Here is a 21,742-nt window from a genome sequence, read left to right on the forward strand (position 1 = left end):
TGCATAGCCCCCAGCCTGGGAAAGGCACCCCAACCCCAGGCTCGGGCACCACGGCTGGGCTTCTTCCTCCATCCCTGCCGGGGCAAGGGAGCTCCTCACCAGCCAGCATATCCACATCGGGCAGAGTCGGGGAGGGTTCCAGCGGCACAGAGGGTGGGAACAGGGGCACAGCTCCAGGGAGAGGCGTGTAGGACACCTGCAGGACCAGCGAGGCCTGGAAGAGGTGGGAGGGAGAGCGCAGCAGGTCAGCACATTGGCCTGGGGCCACCGCCCTCCAGCATCCCTCCTGTTCCTTTTATGCCTCCACCGAGGAAGATGGCTCTGACAGGGGTCAGGTTTGCAGGAAACTGTGGCAAAGCCACCCCAGGGGCCCATCAGCATAGTCAGGTGGTTAAGAGTGCAGAATCTGGAGTCAAGTTCTACCACTCAGAAGCTGTGCAACCTTGGGCAAGATCTGTAACCTCTCTGTGCCTCAGTTTCCTCATCTGTAAAACAGGAGAAGTAATAGCAATAGCACCTTCTTCATAGGGTCAAATGAGGATTAAATTAGTTGATAGAGCACACAGTAAACTTCTATAAATGAATCAGCCATTGAAGCTCTCCTGCAGGATTTTTCAACCCTCAGCCTAGGCCCGCCTTCAGGAGAAAGCCTCCTTGGCCACTCTGCTCAGCCAAGGGCCTTCCCCTGTTTCTCCACAGACAGCTCAGCCTCCCTCTGCTCGTGCCCCAGCTAGCACTGAGAGGGTCTCAGGGTACCACTCGCCTTTCTGACCCTCTGACCTCCCAGAAGGACCCCATCTCCCATCTCACCCCACCTGTTCCAGCTTTGACCAGCCGAGAGTGACTGGTCACACCATCCACGTGGACAGGGGAAGGCTGCCTTGTGCTCTCAGTCCTCCTGACCCCCCAGGAGTCCTGTACTGTTCAAAGGGGCCCCTGCGCCCGAAGAAAAGGTCCAGCCTCACAGCAACTAGGCGCGTGGGGCCCCGGTCCAGGGTTCCCCAGTACCACAGGTCCAGCATGCCTCCTGGAGTAGGCTTTTCATCAATCAAAGTAATAAATGCTTTATTTAAGAATGTTTGGGGACCGGCCCGGTGGTGCAGTGGTTAAGTTCGCACGCTCCACTTCGGCAGCTGAGGGTTTGCCGGTTTGGATCCTGGGTGCGAACATGGCACCGCTCGGCAAGCTGTGCTGTGGCAAGCGTCCCACATAGAAAGTAGAGGAAGATGAGCACTGATGTTAGCTCAGGGCCAGTCTTCCTCAGCAAAAAAGAGGAGGATTGGCAGCATACGTTAGCACAAGGCTAATCTTCATCAAAAAAAAAATAAAAAGAATGTTTGGAAAGTATAAAAACTTTAAAGACAGGCCAGCCCAGTGGCATAGTGGTTAAGTTCGTGCACTCCGCTTCAGCAGCTGGGGGTTTGCGGGTTCAGATCCTGGGCACAGACATACACACGCTCATCAAGCCACGCTGTGGCTGTGTCCCACATACAAAATAGAGGAAGACTGGCACAGATGTTAGCTGAGGGCAAATCTTCCTCATAAAAAAAAAAAGGAAAACAAATTGCCATAATTCCACCACTATTCACATTTTGGTATAATTCTCTCCAATCTTTTTAAAGGAATAGTGTACTGCTCTGCTGTATATAAATGCTCTTCTTTTACTTAATGTCAGACAATAAGCATCTCCCCAGGTTTTGATGAACCCATTATAAACATAATTGTTAATGATGCATATCATCCTCTGAGCAGCTCGGCATAATTCACTAGACATATATATACCTCCACTGAGAAATACTGGGAATGTCCAGAGACTCCTGGAGTGAATCTTGGTCCTGAGACAGAAGGGGCTGAAGGACATAAGTGTATCCAGATCTGGGCTTGAACCTCGCGCACTGGGGCCTGGGCAAGGGCAGCCAGGCTAAGGGAAGGGAGGGCGGGGTGAAGGTGGGGCTCAGAAGCTGAGGAAGGAGGCCCCAGGCAGCTACGCATCATCGCAGAGACCAGGCAGGAAGCAGACGAGGCAATGAGACCCTCCGAGTCCCGGATCCGAGGCTTTGCCCTGACAGCTACGCAAGGTCCTGAGCTACCACCAGGTGTCGCCACTTGAGCAGCCCGCGCGGCCCGCACGCTGCGCTCCTGCAACCCCAAGAACGGAGAACAGCCTCCGGGCCGATGCCCAGACCCGCCCACAGCCACGCCCACCTCCGGAGACACCGGTTCAGCTCTGCGGAGGGCCTGGGCATCTTCCCTCCACTCCATCCAAAGGCAATTTGGGCTCTTTGGAGCAATAACTGATTCCGGGTTTAGGCCAGAGAAAGCAGAAGACGACCCTGGAATATCTTTTTATGCCAGAAAACAAGAAACTACTCAAAGAAGGACAGAGACATGTCAAAAGGACAGACAAGGCTGCTTTCATGGGCTCCCACCGGCAAAATATGGGACAATTTAAACAAGAAAATAAATAATGATAGTAACAGATTAAACCATTGAATAAAGTAGGAATACATGAATCCACATGGAAATAAAGAAACAGGACAGGAAGATGCTTTTCCTTGCAGTGGAACGCCAGCTGACTGAGGCAGAAAAAAATAATTGATTTAGGATATCACCATTTAACAACCATCAAAGCAATGATTAACCCAGCCAAGAAGCAGCAATGGTGCTAAAACTGCTGAGTAAAAGTTGGGTGAGGAACAGGGCATTTACAGAGTCACAAAGTACCTTCCCACACAATTCTTACTTATTAGAAAGGGGACCAGATTTGTGATGAGCGGAGAAACCCACCAAATGCTAAATTAACCAAAGGATCAAGGCTAACGGCACAGTAAGGAAACAAATCAGAATCACGCACCCTAGGTTACGATGAGGGCAGCACAGCATCACTGTGTTCTATTCCCGCAGGTGCACAGCTTAAGTCTAATCACCAGGAAACATCAGGCAAACCCAAACTGGGGGACATTCTGCAAAACAACCGGCCTGTATTCCCAAAAGTGTCAAGGTCGCAAGGTTATAGAAGTCAAAGAAAGACTGAGAGGAATTCTCCCAAAGGCAAGGAGACAAAGAGACAAAACAACTAAAACAACACATGATCCTTAATGCTGTAATGGACACTGTTGAAAAAATGTATGAAACTTGAATGGGGGTCTGTGGATCATATGGCTGTGCTGGATCAACGTTAATTTCCTCATTTTGAAGATTGTGTTGTTATGTAGGAGAAAATCCTTAATCAGAGGAAAGACATTAAATTCAGTGATGGGCCAAGAGGTTGGCAATTAAGTCTCAAATGGTTTAGGACAAAATATTCTTTATAGTGTTCTTGCACCTTTTCGCTGAATCTTAAATTATTTTGAAATAAAAGTTAAAAACGTCTGAGAACTCTGCTTCTGCTGTAACCACAGGAATCTCACTCAGCAGAGACAAACAAAGGCCCCCACCGACTCTTGCTGATTCCCACCCTCCAGGAGTAAAGCGAGATCGGGACCAGCCGTAGAGTTTGCAGGCCCAGGGCAAAATGAAAATATGGGCCCCTTGTTAAAAGTTTATTAAGAATTTCAAGATGGCAACAGCAGAGAATGAAACCAAGCACGGCCCTGGCTGCCCATGAGGCTGGCCCTGTGTGGGATGCATCTGAAAGATGGGAGTGGGGGCCCACCTGACACATCTGGCCTGCCCCATTCATGCATTAATTTGCTTATTCATCCCCTCCACAAATATGTATTGAGCACCTGCAAGGGGCCAAGCACTCAAGATACTGGGATATTTCCATAAATAAAGCAAAAGTTCCTGGCCCCAAGGAGCCGACATCTTGGCAGAGGAGACAGACAATACATAATCAACAAAATAAATACATAAATTATACAGTATGTCAGAAAGAAAAGAAAAACTAAACCAGGGAAAATGGGATCAGGGGAGCAGGGTGGGTGCAGATTGCAGTGTTAGATCAGGTGGTCTGAGTGGACCTCAGTGAGGAGAGAGTTGAACAAAAATCTGAAAGGGGCACAGTTTGGCTGCCCTTCAGCCCCAAGTTCTTCTAACACTCGGTGACTGAGGTCGTCTGACCCTGAGTTCAGATCCCCTTGAAGAACACCTCTTCCTATTTCTCAGGGCTCGCCCTGCCTAGCCATCCCTTCCACACCACGTGGGGGCTTCTGGCACACTATCTCTGTGCTCTGTGCAGAGGTGGGGCCACAAGAGTATAACTGGCCCATGTCATGGCCTGGGTGCCAGCACCTGAGCATGAGGGCTCAGGAGCAGCCCTCCGGGAGAAGCAAGAAGGAGCAGCAGCCACAGAATCCCAAGACCACCAAGGCAGCCCTCCCTGGGGTTTCCTGAGCATCAGCTACCTCCACCCTTAGGGCCGCACACCAAGCTCCAGAAGAATTGGCAACAAGCTGGTGGCTCCAGGTGCTTCAACAGACATCCAGCACTGAGCCAGCTCCATCTTTTACATGCCCATCAAAGACCCAAGGAACATTCCAGGCAGCTCAGAGGACCTAGAACCCAGGATCTAGAACAGATCTGGCCACCAGGGGGCAGTCTCCAAGGTCCGCTGCTTCAAGTCCAGGGGTGGTTAATACTCGAGACCCCTAGCTCTACTGGGGATCTAAAGGAAAGGGGGCATGTCTGTGGGCCCCACTCAGGGTCAGGCCCTCCTACCCTCACCGTGACCTCATGGCCTGTCCCCTTCTCCAGACATAACCAGAGCTGAGAGTTTCTTCCTGTGGGATGGATGCAAGCTCCACGCTCTCCCAGACCACATGACTTTGGCCTGCAGCCCTCAGGAGAGCCCTCTTTAAGACCGTCCACATCATGATACCCACATGACAGCCCCTTTCCTCAGGTCCCCAGCACCAGCACCAGCATGAAGACATCCTATCACAAGACCATTATCAATCAGTCAGTGTCCACCAGAACACACTGCCCTGGAGCAGGTAACCTCAGTCACCCAGGTCTGCTATCTTGAGGTCACTGTCAGCAATATCACAGAATTCTGGCAGGTCCGATCTGGTCCCCAGCCTAGGGCCCAGGAAACCAAAGGCAAAGATAGGGGACAACCTTATCAGATCCTCCTATAGGCTATATGGCCAGGCCCCGGGGACCTTCACCCACCCCACCACGCTCAGCTGCATTGCTTGCTGCCTACTTCCTGGGCCACAGCTTTCTAACGCTGAGCTTAGCAGGAGCAAACCCTAGACCATCCCACTGGCACCTGCCCTGACACACACTTCACATTGTTGTTTGTGCTGCCAGTCGATTCCAACCCCTAGCAGCCCCGTGTAGAGCAGAGCAGAGCCCTGCCCAGCCTTTTTGCACCATCCTCTCACCTCCTGATGCTGTATCAGACAATGTTCCACTGCTGTTCATAAGAGTTCTCAGGGCAAATTTTTTCGCAAGTGGGTGGCCAGGTCCTTCTTCCTTGTCTGTTTTAGTCCAGAAGCTCCACTGAAACCTGTCCACCATGGCTGACCCTGCTGGTATTTGAAATACCAGTGGCACAGCTTTCATTATCACAGCAACAGGCAGCCACCACAGTATGACGACCAGATGGGTGGTGTGGTTCCCTGACCCGGAAATGAACCTAGGGCCCCAGGGGTGAGAGCACCCAATCTTAACCACTAGACCACCAGGGCTGGCTACACACTTCATGGGTGGACAGGAAAGTCCTGTAGGTGCCTGGGTCTTAATATTTACCTTCCCCTCAGACAATGCCCAGCAGCTGGCAGAGGGTGAGACGTGGTCCTGAGCTGAGGTCCGGGGGCTGGCGGCATTTTCAGACCGCTAGAGGAAAACTCGAGGGTTCACCGGAGCTCTGTGTCTGCCCACCTCCAGTCCCTGCTCCCAACACTCAGTGCCCTGCTGGTCCACAGCCCTGGGTGTCATGTGTTCCTGTCACCCAGCCAGTTTCTCTTTCTGAGCTGACTCTGGCTTTTAAGGCTGAGGCAATTCCGACACAGTTTTCCTGGTGTATCCGTCCCCTCATTAGCAAGCCGCTCTCAAAATACTTTTGCGAGTATGTTACTTCTTTCCTCCATGTGTTGCTTTTCTCCTCCAGGACAGGGGTCGGGGTTTCCCCTTCAGTTAGAAGCTGTCTGAGGATAGATCTGGCGTCTTCTCAGGGCACACGGCCGTATCAGAAGGGACTCGGGCAGGAATACTGAGGGACAGGCAAGTGGAGTCCAGGCACAGCCCAGCCTGCAGCAGGGCCTCCCTCGCGGCCTCTCCGGGCCCCTCCTTGTCCCCTCAGTCCTTCCAGGGCCTTCTAAGGATCCCACAGGCCCTGTCTGCACTCCCGTCACTCCATCAGCAGGTTCCTTCGCCCTCTGAGGCAATCTGAGCCACAACCAATCGGGGACACCTGGCATGCTCTGCCCACTGGGCCCAACCCAGAAATCGGCCTCAGTGAACAGCCAGTGATAATCCTTGGCTTCTGATGGGGCTCTCTGTCCCTTCTGAGCACATCCCCCATTCTCTGTGCCTCCCACTGCAGTGCAACCGGCCCAGGTCCCACGGGGGAAGCCCCAGCTCAGAGGGTCTTGGGACCTCCCTTGGGCTGCACTGTACCTTAGTGCTACCACGGAGACCAGAAGATGCTCCCAGACTGCCCTCCCCACACACACAGGCTAGAACTGCTCCTAGCCAGCAGAGGGGAGGCCCCATGAACATTGCGATTTTTAAGAAATATATATTTGGTCATTCAGATGACTAAAATATATTTCTCGTGTAATATTTGGTCTTCATTCACAGTTCCTGGCTTAGAGCTCCCAAAACCCTTGGAATTTCCTAAGTGCTGAGAGTGACAAAGGTTTCTCTTGTTATGTTAATGAGGTGACTTTTGGACCCACCTAAGGAGGGGGGCTGGTTGCCAGGAGAACCAGCTGTGTGATGGGAGGGTTGGAACTTCTGTCCCACCCCCCTAATCTCCTGGGAGGGGAGAGGGGCTGGAGGTTGAATCAATCACCAATGGCCAATGATCTATCAATCATGCCTATGCAATGAAACCTCTGTAAAAAAAAAAAAAAAGGACAGTTCTGGCGGCTTCTGGGTTGGTGAACACACAGAGACTAGGGGAGAGTAGAGCACTCTGAGAGCATGGAAGTGTGTGCCCCTTCCCCATACTTTGCCCTGTGTATCTTTTCCCTCTGGCTGTTCCTGAGTTAGATCTTTTTAAGATAAACCAATAATCTAGTAAGTAAAATGTTTGCCTGAGTTCTGTGAGCTGCTCTAGCAAATTAATCGAACCTGAGGAAGAGGTCCTGGGAACCTCTGACTTATAGCCGGTCGGCCAGAAGCACAGGTAACAGCCTGGGCTTTCGACTAGTGTCTGGGGACGGGGAGGTCTTATAGGACTGAACCCTTAACCTATGGAATCTGATGCTTTCTCCAAGTAGATAGTCAGAATTGAGTTGAATTGTAGGCCACCCGGCTGGTGTCCAGAGCACTGTTTGTTGGTGTAGGGAAGACTAAACACACACACACACTTTGGAATTGGGTCCAGGAACCTAACATACCCCACCTCTCCCAGCTGGTGCTCAGCCCCGGGCTAAACCAAGCAGGGCCCAGCCCTCCTCTCCCATCCACCACCTTCTGGCCCTCACACCCCCTTCTTGGAGACATGGTTGGTGAAGGCTTGGCAAGCTCCGCAGACAGCCAGGGGTACCAACCTGGGGAAGAGAAGGCAGCAGATTCCCAGCTGGTGAGCAGGAAGTGCAGCCAGAGAGTGGGAACAGAGAGAGAGAGGAGGAGAGACAAGGCATCCAGGAGATGGTCACCTGCCTGGCTCAGCCCCAGAGACAAGGACCAGGTGTCTCAGGGGCTGGATGGGCCTCTGAACTTGGAGGGGAGCAAGCGCAGGAGAACTTGCAGGAAACAGCAGCGTCATGGATGCATATAGGGCTGTAGCGGAGAGATGTTTGAGCAGCTTGGCCAGGAAGCTAGAAACTGGTTGGAAGCACTGGGGCCCAAAATACAGCAAAGGAGGTAGCCCATCCCTGAGATGCGATGGAGACACAGCGAGCAGATCCTCTGACTCAATTGTCACCAACTAGTTACTTGGAGGAACTCAAGGGTGGGTTTGGATATTTTAACTATTTTTCCAAATTGTTCTTTTCCTGTTGTCATGTTAATGAGATGCAGTCACCAACCATCCTGAACCAGACCAAGCTTCACCACAAGAACTACGCGTTTGACCTTTGCCTTATTTTTACTGCTAAGATCTCTCCAGGAGGAGCTTGGGTCTTATTGCCATGACCTGCAGTGTATGTGGAAGCATGTTCTCCAACTGAGCCTGTGCAAGCGAATAACCCACCTCTCCTTTTTGAATATTCATTCCCCATCCGAAATAAATGTCCCTGCTTCTCTTTGTTCGGGAATTCCATGACTTTGGAAATGATTCCTCATGGTCTCCTATTTACTGCAAATATACTTTACTTTGTGTGACAACTACTTCTGCTGGAGAGTCTGATTTAACTCGCCAAGAGGGAACCCACTCAGGTTTGCATAACAGTTCCAGAAGTCCCTGGAGTCCTTTTTCACTATAGGGAGCATTAGGGGACTGGAGAGTTCAAAGGGAGGACAAGAGGGGATTCAGGAGGTGATGGAGACAGGCTGGGTGAATACTGCACTGAACCAGAATGTTCTACCAGTGAGCACTGTCTGAGAAAGGAGCAGACTTTCCTGGCAAGTGGCATCTCTCCATCAAGGAAGCATCTCAGCCATCACTGGCCTAAGACGCATCAGGAGAAAATTCCAACATAAAAGAGCAGCGAACCAGGAATCCGTTCAAGTCCCTTCCACCTGAGAGTATAGGAGATGCATCCCCTGATTCGTTTCCCGATTTGGACAACAATTCACTGTGTGACTCCAGTCAGTCATTCTCTTTCTCTAGCTCTCAGTACCCAGTAATGGTTCCCAGAGCTCTGGCCAGACTGGCCACTTCCTGACACGAAGCTAGCCAAAGGCCCCCAACCTCAGACACACACACACACTCCACCGGGCAAGGTAGCCCCACTCTGTCTGAGAGAACTCAGCCCAGAATCCCCCAGGGCCCCACTGGGAGGAAATATTTCCAAATCGATAGTTCCTCCAGTGCATCCTGGGAGGTGGGGCTGACCCAGAGGGAAGGTCAGGAATTCTACTAAGCCAGGAAGAAAGAACCCTGTGGGTATATTTAGATCACTAAAAATAACAGGAGGCCAGAGATGAGGGCTGGGAATTGCCTGCGAGGACTGGGAGAGCACTGGGAAGGCTGGGGGAGGGGCAGGAAGGACAATGGAGGACAGGAATGGGGTCTGACAGGTCCAAGTGGGCAGGGGAGAGGGATGTCTGTCTCCCTTCCCTTGTGATCTGTGACCCGGATGCGTCAGTCCGGATCTGGAGAAGGCAGGGTAGTAAGAGAGGGCTGCCAGGGATGTTGGGGGAGCCATGACCAAGGCTGCCCCAGAAGCTTGGGAAGACACTGGGTTTCTAGTGAAAAACCAGTTCCAGGAGGTGACCATGCCTCCCTCCAGGGCAGGAGTGGACCCCCGGGCAGGCCAATCTGGGGTGAGACAACACTGACTTGAGCCCACCAAGTGGGGCTCCCTCCCCTCCGTTCCCATCTCTTCTACCCCAGCGCCCCTCCCCAGCACCTCAAGCCCTGGCCAGGGAGAGCTCTACTGGGAGCTGGACCATGTCACACCTCCAGGGTCAGAAAGGCAAGGCCTCAGACCAGACACTGGTTTGATGCAAATGCCCGATGGGCACTTACCCCTGTGGGCTGCTTCTTGGTGTCCAGCAGGGGGGCATTGAAGCTGGCAGACAGACTGGGGGTGGCAAGGACCTCCCGGAGTGGGACCTTGGCTTCTCCCAGGAACCTGAAAGGAAAGAGAAGGAGAATGTAGGAAACTAGCCAAATGTGCCCAGCTCTTCTCCTGCCATAGCTCTCACCACCACCACCTCACAAACCCCACACAGACAAGCTGATTTGCCTAGAACACCATAGTCACCTAAGCCCCTCAAGGCTCCCCCCGCACCTCTGCCCCCAGTCACTCTGTGAGCTATCTCTGGGGGCCATGCCCCTCTCCCTGCACAGGAGGGATAAGAGATACCTTCCCTTCCCCCAAGGTCAACGTTGACCCCTTTCTGCCCCTGCTCAGGGGCCCAGCCCCGCCACCCCTGCCAGTCTGGGTTTCCCCACATAAGGGCTGTCTTGCCCATCAGATCTCGGCAATCCGCCAGACTAGCATCTGTGAAAGCAAGGGCAGTTTCTCCACCATCACATCCGCGTTGCTCATCTGACCCATGTCTACACAGGCCGTCTATACTGGTTTCCCAGGGCTCGGCCAGCAATGATTATAATTGAAAAACAAAGACATTCCTGTCTTCAAGGACAAGGAGAGAAGAAAATTGGTTCAGGGGAGACAAACCCCAGTCCTGAGAGAGGCGCAGGACCGTCACACCACACATACCCGAGGATGCTCTGATGGAGGGGAGGAGTCCCATAAACAGATGGGCTCTTAGGAAAGAGGGGGCACTGCGTGGTGATCAGTGAAGGGACCCCGCAAAGAGTGCCAAGGAAAAAGGTTGTGTTCCTAAGCTAAGAAATGGGCAAACTGCATTCTGCCCCTCTGCAGCGATGGGAGGACATCAGGGGCAGCGAGCGGCCCGTGTGGATCGGAACTGTCACCTGGTGTCTGCATGGGACTCCTGCGTGCTTCCTGCACATCACTGTCAGGCACGAACAGTGAACAGCCACAGCTGTGCTCTCATCACTTGCTTCTTCACTTTTTTTTCCCGATGGATAAACAGCACACCTGTTCTCTGGGACCTTCCTTTTTCTGGTCTCTATAACAAGTGATTTGAATATGGATTTTTATGACCTTATGAAATAAAACTTCATCTTGACCTAAATAGCTGATTTTTAAAACTGGCTGCTCACAATGAGGTACCACCTCACATCCATTAGGACGGCAACAATCAAAACAACAGATGTTGGTGAGGATGTGGAGAAATCGGAGCCTTTGTGCACCATTGGTTGGAATGGGAAAAGGTGGGGTGGTTATGGCAAATAGGATAGTGGGTCCTCAAAAAGTTAAATATAGACTCACCATATGATCCAGCAATTCCACTTCTGGGTATATACCCAAAAGAAGTGAAATCAGGGACTCAACGAGAGATTTGTACACTCATACAATAACAGCATATTCATAACAGCATTATTCACAATAGCCAAAAGTAGAAGCAACCAGTTCTCATCAGAAAAAGAAATTTTTGTAACTTTATATGGTAACAGATGTTAACTAGTCTCTTGTGGCCATCATTTCACAATATATGCAAATATTGAATCATTATGTTGTACACCTGAAACTAATATAATGCTATATCTTAACTATACCTCAGTTAAAAAAAAGATGGAAGTAACCCAAGGGTCTATTGACAGATGAATGGATGAACAAATGTGGTATCTGCATACAATGGAATATTATGTAGCCCTAAAAAGGAAGGAAATTCTGACACCTGCTACCACATGGATGAACCTTGGGGACAATATGCTAAATTAAATAAGCCAGGCACAAAAGAACAAATATTGTATGATTCCACTTAATGAGGGTCCTAGAATAGGCAAGTTTCTAGAGACAGAAAGTAGAATAGTTGTTACCTGGAGCTAGGGGTGGGGGGACGGGAAGTTATTCCTAAGTGGCCACAGAGTTTCAGTTGGAGATGATGATGAAAAAGTTCTGGAGATGGATGTGATACCGACCCTGGTATCAGTTTCCCCACATTAAACCCAGCATATATGGAGTTAAAAGTAAAACACCCATTCCCTGCTTGCTCTCTGGCTTCCTGGCTCCAGAATCCACTATTCTCCATGGAGACAGACACCATCAAGGACAAGCACCTGGACTATCTCCTCCTGCAAAGAGATACGGGCTGGTGGGAAAGCTGCTGACCAGCAAGGTCATGAGCTCCCTCCTGTCTGCAAGTAGTCTCAAGGCCAAAGACAGGCTGGTGGGAAAGCTCCAACCAGCAAGGCCATATGCTCCCCCTCCCCTACCTAAAGCCCCAAATAAAAACCCTTCCTTTTAGCTTTTTGGGGAGTTTGGGATTTCAGCGTTAGCTGCCCTCTCTCCTTGCTCAGCGCTGTGCAAAAATAAAGTTCCCACTTTCTTCCACGACCCCCAGTGTCAGAGATTGGCGTGCTGTGCAACGGGTGAGCAAACTCACTTCAGGTTCAGTAACAGAGCGTGGTGATGGTTGCACAAAAATGTGAACGTGGTTAATGCCGCTGAACTACACACTTAAAATGATTAAAATGGTAAGTTTTGTTATGTATATTTTGCCATGATAAAATAAATACTAGCTGCTTATGTAAGCTTATATGTGCTCAATTTCCCTAATATTTAAAGAGAGAGGTGTTCATTGACACTCCTTCCAGGGTTCTGAGACCCCTCACGATGCTAGGAGTCACATTTCCTAGAATGTGGACTGGTTTGTGTTATACTCCTTCACAGCACGGAGCGGGCAGGTACCACAGCTGACTAAACTGGGCTTCAGGAGTGTCTCCATCCCAGGGCCCACACCGGGGAGGCATCTGTCACCAGAGAGTTGAACAAAGTGTCCTTAGGACCCTGCATTGTCAAAAAGACCAGACAGTAGGTGTAGAGGACCCATGAATCCATTCGACATTGGTGACCAGAGTCACCCTGTCCTTCATGGAAAAACTGGGGCAGCAGAGTGGAGGGACCTGCTCCAGCAGGTGGACGGTGGAGCCCACCCTAGACCTTGGGCCTCCAGATTCCCTGTGCAATTCCTGAGCAGCAGGTCCAGTCGTCCAGACAGCCGAACACGCAGCTGGAGCTCAGGCTCGGGGCAGGGTCAGAGAGCACAGAGCAAAGTCTGGCCTCCTCTGCCTCCCTTTCGGGCCTCCAGCCCGCCCAGCCCCAACCCTGGAAAATTCCCGGAAGTGGGGCGGGGAACAATGGGAGGAAATGCAGCAGGAAGCCCTGGCCCCACCCCTGCCAGCCCAGACACCTCCAGGCAGGCGGCCCAGAGACCTTGGCCAGGAAGGACTACTTGTTATTTCCTCCCTTAACCGTCTCTGGGCCATGAAATGCCCCCACCTTCTACCTCTGCCATAGGCCCTGGGGCCAGGCCCTCCAAGAAGCTGGGCGGCTTCACAAGCCCCCACTCACCGAGAAAGAAAGGCTGGAGGCAGCACAGCAGGCTGCCTGTCGGAAAGCCAGAGCTGGCTGCCCAGGAGTAGGCAGCCCAGAACTGCTCTGGGAGGAAGGGCTGGGGGAGCAGAGGAGGGACTCCCCTGGGGTGGGACGGGACTGAGACTTGCTCTCGGGGAAACCCCGACTGCCACTCTTCATTCATTCATTCCACAAAGGATGGAAGATACCGGGCTTTACTCAGGGAGCCTCAGGCCTGGGAGGGCTCAGACCCTTGAGGAGACCCACCCCACCTGGAAATCAAGACTGAGACAGAGATCCTAGGGCTCAGGGGCCATCCACACAAGGGTGCTGCAAGCTCAGTGGGCACCAACCAGTGGCCGCATGTGGCAGACAGTATTCAGTAGAGGTCAGAGAGGCAAGGAAGGGGTTGCCAGGGGTTCCTGCACAGGCTGCCTCGGAGCCAGCTCTGAGTGTGCAGGCCCTGGCAGGTTGGAAGCAATCCCTGTGAGCCTTGACCCACCCCCTGCAACCTACTGATAGAAAAATGCCACTGGTTTCCCATCCTGCCCCGACCTGGTCATCTCTCCCGGCCCTGCTGTGGTCTGGAGCCTCTGGAATGTGGGGGCAGGGGAGCAAAGGGGCTGAGAGAGCCACTGCAATTGTCACGGGGGAGGAGAGGGCAGAGCAGCTTACATCCCACAGGGCACACATTTCTCCCCCGTGGGAAAAGAACCAGTACCCAAATTTATCATCCAGTGAGGCTGCTGTCCTGTTGGAGATAGGAGAAGAGCTATGGGTGGTGGCCTTCCAACCTGAACTTTAAGCAGAAAGTCAGAGGGCATGAATTAAGGTGCCCAAGTAAGTTTATTTTAATGATGCACAAGGAAATCTAAACAATTTTATTTGAAAATATTGGGCCATTTTATATCACCGTTTGTAGGAACAAAACACAGGAGGCAACCCACATGTCCATCAGAGAGGATGGGTAAGGTCAAGTACACCACACAGTAGAATACTATACAGCTATGACTACAATGGGCAAGTAAGCCATGGACTTAGATATGGAACATCTTCAAGATATACTGTTAAGTGAGAAAACAAAGAATGTATATAATATGCTACCTATTACTTAGAGTGCTCAGAATGCTAGACAGAAAGTAGAATGGTGGTTGCCAGAGGCTGGGGGGGAGGGAAGAGTGGGGAGTCTGTTTAAACGGGCACAGAGTTTCAGTTTTACAGATGAAAAGAGTTATGGAGATGGATGGCGCTGATGGTCACACAACAACGTGAATGCATTTACTACCACTGAACTATACGCTTAAAAATGGTTAATGTGGTAATTGTTAGGTGTGTTTTACCACAATATAAAAAAATTGATTTAAAACATGAACATGCTACCTGTCATGTAAAAAAGAGGAGAGTCAGAGTCTATATTGGTGACAAAGCAATAGTATAAGAACTCTGGAATGATACATAAGAAACCAAGAACAGTGGTTACCTATGGGGGAAGGGACAGAGCTGGACGGATGGGGGACAAAGACAACGGAATTTTCCCTGCCTTTTTTGTTTATAGTTTCTGTTTTTATAACCTCTTAGTTTACCAATTTGAAAATTAAATTTTAAAATGGAGCATAAAAAGTCTTTAAAAATCTTATAATTTATTCATTCAACAAATACTTACTTTGCACGTCAGGTGACATAGTCCCTGCCCTCCTGGAACTCACAGTCTGCTAACAGCTACCCTCCCATGGACGGAGTGCGGAGGAGATACAGCGCCGAGCACTTAATTCACACCACCGCACTTAAACTGACACTAGGCCTGTGGTAGGTACCGTCATTGGTTCAATCCACCTTATAGACCAGGAAATCCGGACCCGGGAAGGCGTTTGACCTGCCTGATTTCACGCAAATAAAAAGGCAGGCGGAGTCTGACTCCAAAGACTTTGCCTTGACGCCCATGCAGCGGGGGCACCCCATGAACCCCATGCACCCCATGGCGCATTGTGAAAGAAACAAAAAGGTCCTCGGTTTGCTCCATCCATGGAAAAGGGAATCCAGCCCATAAATTTGATCTGGTTCAATTAAAAAAAAATCTAATTCCCAGCTGTATGCATCATGCCTTTTTATTTTCTGCATTTTGATGCTTTGACGTCTGGGGCCTTGCTGACCCTGGAGGGACGGCCCCTCCCAGGCTAACAAATTCCTAGAGATGATAAATGACTCACCTGCGAGTGCACCTTTTATATGCAAACCAGCCAATCCAGAGCCCACACCCCACCACCTCTCCACAGGGTTCTCACTCCAGGGCACAATTCCCTGCCCAGGCCAGGTACCACAGCTCTGGACAGCCCTTGTACCCCACAGCTTGATGAAATCATTCAAACCAGCCAATCCTAAGCCTGCGTCCCCTGCCTCACCCATCCTTTTCCGAGGAAACCAGGAACTCAAGGCTCTTGCCCATACTTTCCCCTCACCCCTCTGCTCCTGACTGACCTGGTGCTTCCCCATGTGGCCTTGAATGGTGTGGCATGCCACCCAACTTGTGGGAACTGTGAGGATCAAACTATCCTTTCATAGTAGTCATCTCCTGATCTGTGGGCCTCACCATACCTGAATAATAACAAAACCTACATTTTAAAACACAAGGCTGCTAGTTCTTTGTTGGGGATATCAAGGGTGAATGGTCATTTTAAAAAGCTCGGTAATTAAACTTGTAGATAGGCTAAGCTCTCAGTTGAAGAGGAGGTTGGGAGGTCAAGTAGTCTCCACTATGCCTTTGGAGTTTTCAGTGGGTGGCCTTGAAGGCTGGGCCCCGAGGAGAGGGAGGAGAGAAGGAAGAGAAGGGTCCGGTGTGGGGTACAAGTCTGGCAACACGGCAGCTGGCCGAGACCCCGGGAGAAACCAGCCAGTCAGAGATGGTTGAGGGACCCTAAGAGAGCGGCTCTCCCCCTGAAAGCGGTCTCCATGCCAGCAGAGGGTGGCAGACCCTCCCCCAGGTACCCCAGGCCTCCCCTATGCCCTGGTGCTATGAGCTGAAGAGTGACAGGGTGGAGCAGCCGGAGAGGACAACAGCCCAGGCGCTAAGAGCCGTGTTAGGAAGAGGTTAGATGGAGAAGTGGGTGCAGCTCACACTGACGCTGACCAAGAAGTGGATGTAGGACAAGCCCCCTCCCCTTGACACCCCAGAGGAAAGCAACCCAGGAGGGCTGGCAGGACACACAGCTCCTGCTCTACTGGGCTTGTGGGACACCCCAGGTGGCCGACTTCAGGGTGTCACACACACACCCATCTTTACCTGTTGGGTCACTCCCAACATTTTCAAACGGAAAATTCAACCTATAGCAATACTCTGGAGACATTCTTTCTCTCAACTGCCTTCCAAAAATAAATATTGATCACTGAGTGATTAAGAATCAGAGCTCTCAAGTCACCCTACCTGGGTTGGAAACCCAGCTCTGCCATGTGACAGCTGTGTGTCTGGGCACAAGTTGCATAATCTTTCTGAGCTGTCTCCTCATCTGTAAAAGTCATTTACTCATTTGCAAATACATAGTGAGCACCTCCCATGGGTCAGGCCTGTTGTAGGTACTGGGGATACGGGTTGAACAAAATGGACAAGCCCCTCCGCACAGCTGGAACGTCAGGGGAAGAGTGCACACTGCAGAGGATTCCTGTAAAGTGGAGCTGACGTACCTGGAGCACAGATGGGGCTTGGGAAGTGTTGGCTCCCTTCCTCCTGACCCCACTCACTATCTCCCCGTCCTTCTCTGCACATACCTATCGCACCAAATCACCATGAGGCCACGTTAGGTCATGACTTGAGGCACTGTCATATGCAGGAGGTTAGGTTTATTTCTGATCATTCCTGATGGTAGAATAGAAATGAGACCCTCAAAATCTCAGAGAGAAACACTGCAGCTCAACTGAAGGAAGGACTTTCTAACAGAATAATCCAGGCCCAGAATGGGCTTCTTCCTAACTCCAGCACTGTCCTCCAAGGACGGATGGGGTGAGACTCCTAGCCTGATAACCCATAGGTCTTTCACCTCTGGACGACATACCTGCCTCGGGGGGAGGCTCCAGTGAAAGCATGAATGGCCGGGGCACAGTGCTGGGCACAGGGTAGGATCAACACCTGATGGCAGTGGGGTCAGACAAGGTCACCACTAGGGCCTCCGCAGGAAAGGCTTCCACAGCCCAGACTGGCGCATGTGAAGGGAAGGCTGGCAATGGAAAACCAGTTCCCAACCATCATGGTAAAGACTGAATCAGGCAAGGATCATCTGTGGATGCTAAACCTAGGGGACGTTTTGATGAGGAGCAGGATATTTTCAGGATCTTAAAGTGTTTCTTAACAGACTTCCAGGCAGAAGAAATCCAGTAAACATTCAGTGGGAAAAATCAAACAACACCTTCACAGGTGATTGAAATGAACATCACCAATGACGGACATCCTGGGCCTCCAGGTCCTGAGAGGGACACAACACGCTATGAAGTATTCTGGCCAGGAATTAGTAACCGGATCTAATCGTGAATCCATTCGTGAGAAAAACATCAGACAGACCCCAAATGATGACCATTCTACTAAAAAACAAAATGAGCATATTGTATTATTCAAAAATGTAAATTGTTGTAAAAGACAGAGGCTATAGAAATGTTCCAGAATAAAGGGGACTGTGGAAATATGATGGTTAAATTCAATATGAGAGTTTAGACCGTATCCTGCAATGTGGGGAAGGGGGAGTGGGAATTGCTGTAAAAGACATTATGGGGTCAGTTGACGGGCTTGATGTACAAACAGTGGATTAGATAAAAGTATGGCAAGCAGGTTCAATTGACTGAAGGTGGTAGCCATACTGTGATTATGTAAAAGAATATCCCTACTCTTAGGAAACATACGCTGAGTTATTATGGGTAAAGGGCCTTGATGAATATACAGTAGTCCCCCCTTTTCCCTGGGGGATGTGTTCCAAGAGCCCCAATGGATGCCTGAAGCTGCAGATTACCGAACCCTATACACACTATGTTTTTTCCTATACATACACACCTATGATAAAGTTTACTTTAGAAACTAGGCACAGTAAGAGATTAACAACAATAACCGATAATAAAATAGAACAATTAGAACCATATGCTGGAATAAAAGTTACTGTAGATCTTGGCAACCTCAGCATATGATTTATTTTTTCCTTATTAAGTGGAGTACTTTTACCTTTTCACTTAAAGGAAGCACCATACGGCTTCTCCTATATCTGAAGAGCCAGCATCATTACTCTTATGCTTTGGGGCCATTATTAAGTAAAATAAGGGCTACTCAAACACAAGCACTGCCATATCGTGACAATCTATCTGATCACCCAGATGGCTGCTAAGTGACTAATGGGTAAGTAGCACACACACTGAGGATACGCTGGACAGAGGGTAGCTTCACGTCCCCAGCGGGATGGAGCACGACCACGAGAGATTTCCTCAGGCTACTCCAAATGGCACGCTATTTAAAACTTGAATTGTTTATTTCTGGAATTTTCCACTTAATATTTTCAGAATGAGGTTGACCGTAGGTGACTGAAACCATGGAAAGCAAAACCGCAGATAAGGGGGGGTGACTACTGTAACCTATCTGCAAATGGGGGAGAGAAAAAAAGGCAGGAAGAAGGAGGGAAGGAGGGAGAGGAGCGAGAGAGAGAATATTGTAAGGCAACAGAATAGAATGTTAATTGTAAATGCCTCTGAGTAAAGGGTATTTGGACGTTCTTTGTTCTATTTTTGAAACTTTGCTGTAAGATTGAAAGTATTTCCAAAAAAAAAAAACCTCCAGAAGAGTTTCCATATGTCAGTTTCTCATTCTTTACCTTTTAAACTAAGGACATGTCAACTAAAAATACATATATTACAACTCAAACCCCTCCATCACTGACTCAGCTGCACCTTCCCCTCTTTAGGTTCAGTGAGTCAGGCGTGCCAGGAAAGTCAGACGGCCCCTGTCCTGGCGGGACACACACACTCAGGGGAAATTTAAGGACCCCTGTGAGGAGACACCGTGAGCTTCGCCCCGTCCAGCCCTCAGCCGTGTGTGCCTCGCAGCGAGGGGCAGGAAATGAGGGACAGCTGGACATTCCCAACCCGCCTGGCCTCTGGCAGCCTTCCTGCCAGTCTCTGAATCCCCAGGGGCTGCCCAAGGGTAACTCTAAATAGTTTTCCACTTCAATCCAGAGAAAGACAAAAGAAAAACTATTCTGAAATCCAGGGAGGTCCTGGATAGACTCCAGGACAAAATATAGTTATAAAATCCTTGGGAAATAAGGCAATGGTCAACGCTTCCGAGGATGCTGAGAACAATGGGAGGGTGAACTATAACTATTCCTGCCCCAAAACAGCCTCCCACGGATTCCAGAAAGGGGGCCTGCAAACCGCTTGCTGAACCCAGAGGCTGAACTTCGGCCTTCTTTCCCCAACTTCTAGCAACAGCAAACGGCTGGTGCCTTTTGAAACATCTAAGTGCCCACGCGCACATCTGCATGAGTGTCCACTCCTGGGTGGGAATGACACTGTGACAAAGCAACTGAGAGACGACAAACAGGGAGAAAACGCCCTCCACACGAAAAACAGACCGAGGGTTAATATTCCTAATAGCACCCCAAATACACAAACCACTACGAACGAGTAAGAAAAAACAAGTAACTCAAAATATAAGAGAGGCAACTGACAGAAGAAGAAACACAAATGGACAATAAACACACGAAAAGATGCTCGACTTGACAAGTAGTCAAGGAAACACAGATTAGAAGATACGTTTTTCCTCCACGGCACTTGCAAAAATAAAAAAGTGACAGCACTATTTTTTATGCTGTTGGTAGACATAAATTAGGCCATCGTTTTTGAAAAGTAATTTGGCAGAATCTACGAAAATGTCACATGCTCATACTTTGATCCAGTCATCCCACTTCTAAGGACCTATCCTAAAGAAACAAATAGTGCAAGGACATGGAAACACTTGGACAAAGACGTTCACCGGATAATCGTTCAAGAGCAAGAAATTGGAAAGAAACTAAACACCAGTCAATAAGGGTACGCTGGGATCAATTTTGGCCTGCCCACCCTGTGGAACACCAGACAATCACTTAAAATGGGGTTGACCAATACACACATATCCAACATAGAACATCTCCATCTTCTAGAAAGTTCTATCAGGCAGCACTGGCCTGGAGTCTCCATGAGTGGTTCTCAGCCCAGGCTACACAATAGACACACCCAACACCTGGGAGTTTGTAGTGATGCCCAGGACCCACTCCAACCAATGGAATCACAGCTTCCGGGTGAGACCCAGGCACTGTGTATGTACAAGCTGCAGGAGATGCTTCTGTGCAGCCTGGATTAGGAACCTCTAAGATAACGTTCCAGGGGTCAAAACATCTGGTCAGGGATCAGGATCACCTCCCCTCCAGGGTCTCTCTGAGAAGCCCAGAGTAAACAGGAAGCTGTTCAGTGCAGCCTGGGACGGGACTCCAGGACCTGCAGCTGGGTTTGCACAAGCGTCTCCCATCCATAGGAGCGAATTTCCTTTTAGGTGCATTTCAAATCTGATTTTATGGACAAAAAGTAGATCCACCCTTGCACTTGGGTCAGGGATCCCTCAGGCTCAGGGTGGGTGGGCTGCTGAGCAGCCTGGAGGCAATTCGCAGCCCAAGGTTCCCCTCCGGAGGCATGGAGGGCTTCCCGAGGTCCCACTCCGGGCCGGCAGTCCGGTCTGGTAAAACAAGGTCACCTAAAACTGCCATCAGGTCATCGGGGAAACAGAAACGTCAAATGCCCCAGAAGCCGTGGGGAAAGAGAGGTGAGGGAGAGTCGGAGGAGAGAAACAATAAAAGGACATGGGGTGAGGAAGGAAAAGAAGCGAATCGAGAAGCTTGTCCAGACAGGTGCGGAGTGAGTGGCAGCAAAGAAGGAGGGGAACTCTAGAAACAGATGGGGGCGAGGGGGGAGGTTAGGAAGAGGGAGAGGAGCCCAGACAGAAGGAGGCTGCAGGAGTTCACCACGGTGGAGGGCTACCACCCACCTCGCTCGGAAGAAGGCCCAGGGAGGACCATTTGTGAGCTCACAGGACACACGCCCAGGACCCCCAGAAATGAAGGGGGAAGCTGCAGGATGATCCTGCGGGACCTCACTGAAACCCTGAGGACAGTCAGATGACAACAGTCACCGTCCCACCTAACTTATTTCCCTGTTTGCTTCCTGGCCAGATGGTGACAACTTGAGGGCATTGAGGTGTTCAATTTAAAATGTTTGTTGAACTGAATTCACTGAATTTTTTCCCTCTTCTCTCTCAAAATTTAAAATGTCACGTGATTACTCTTGTCACTTCCTGGTGTGTTCCTTACTTTTACAACTTGAGAATTTTTAATACTTTTAATCTCTGATCCTTTCCCACATTCCACGTGTATAGTGTAAGCGCTGTGAGGTCTACCCACGGGCACCGCAGAATGACCCGGCAGGCGTCTGCCCCGCTCCCACGGCCCCCGGAGCTCACCCTCACGTGTGCCTGACATCTAAGCAAACTGCTGTGGGGGCTGCATACCCCAGGCGGC

The 21,742-nt window shown here is 50.3% G+C and overlaps 1 protein-coding gene across 28 annotated transcripts in view; it reads right to left on the bottom strand.

The window, feature by feature from the left end:
- DYSF (dysferlin) overlaps window positions 1–21,742 on the bottom strand; it is a 210,010-nt gene that overhangs the window by 158,258 nt on the left and 30,010 nt on the right. For all 28 annotated transcript variants that reach the window (XM_023618926.2, XM_023618923.2, XM_070236251.1 and 25 more), the window contains exons 4-5: window positions 9,749–9,854; window positions 100–214 (exon numbers count right to left, since the gene is read on the bottom strand). In XM_023618926.2, the coding sequence (XP_023474694.1) occupies window positions 100–214; window positions 9,749–9,854 (221 nt within the window). The remainder of the gene's footprint in view (window positions 1–99; window positions 215–9,748; window positions 9,855–21,742) is intronic.

This window comes from Equus caballus, chromosome 15 (genome assembly GCF_041296265.1).
Source record: "Equus caballus isolate H_3958 breed thoroughbred chromosome 15, TB-T2T, whole genome shotgun sequence".
NCBI lineage: Eukaryota > Metazoa > Chordata > Mammalia > Perissodactyla > Equidae > Equus > Equus caballus.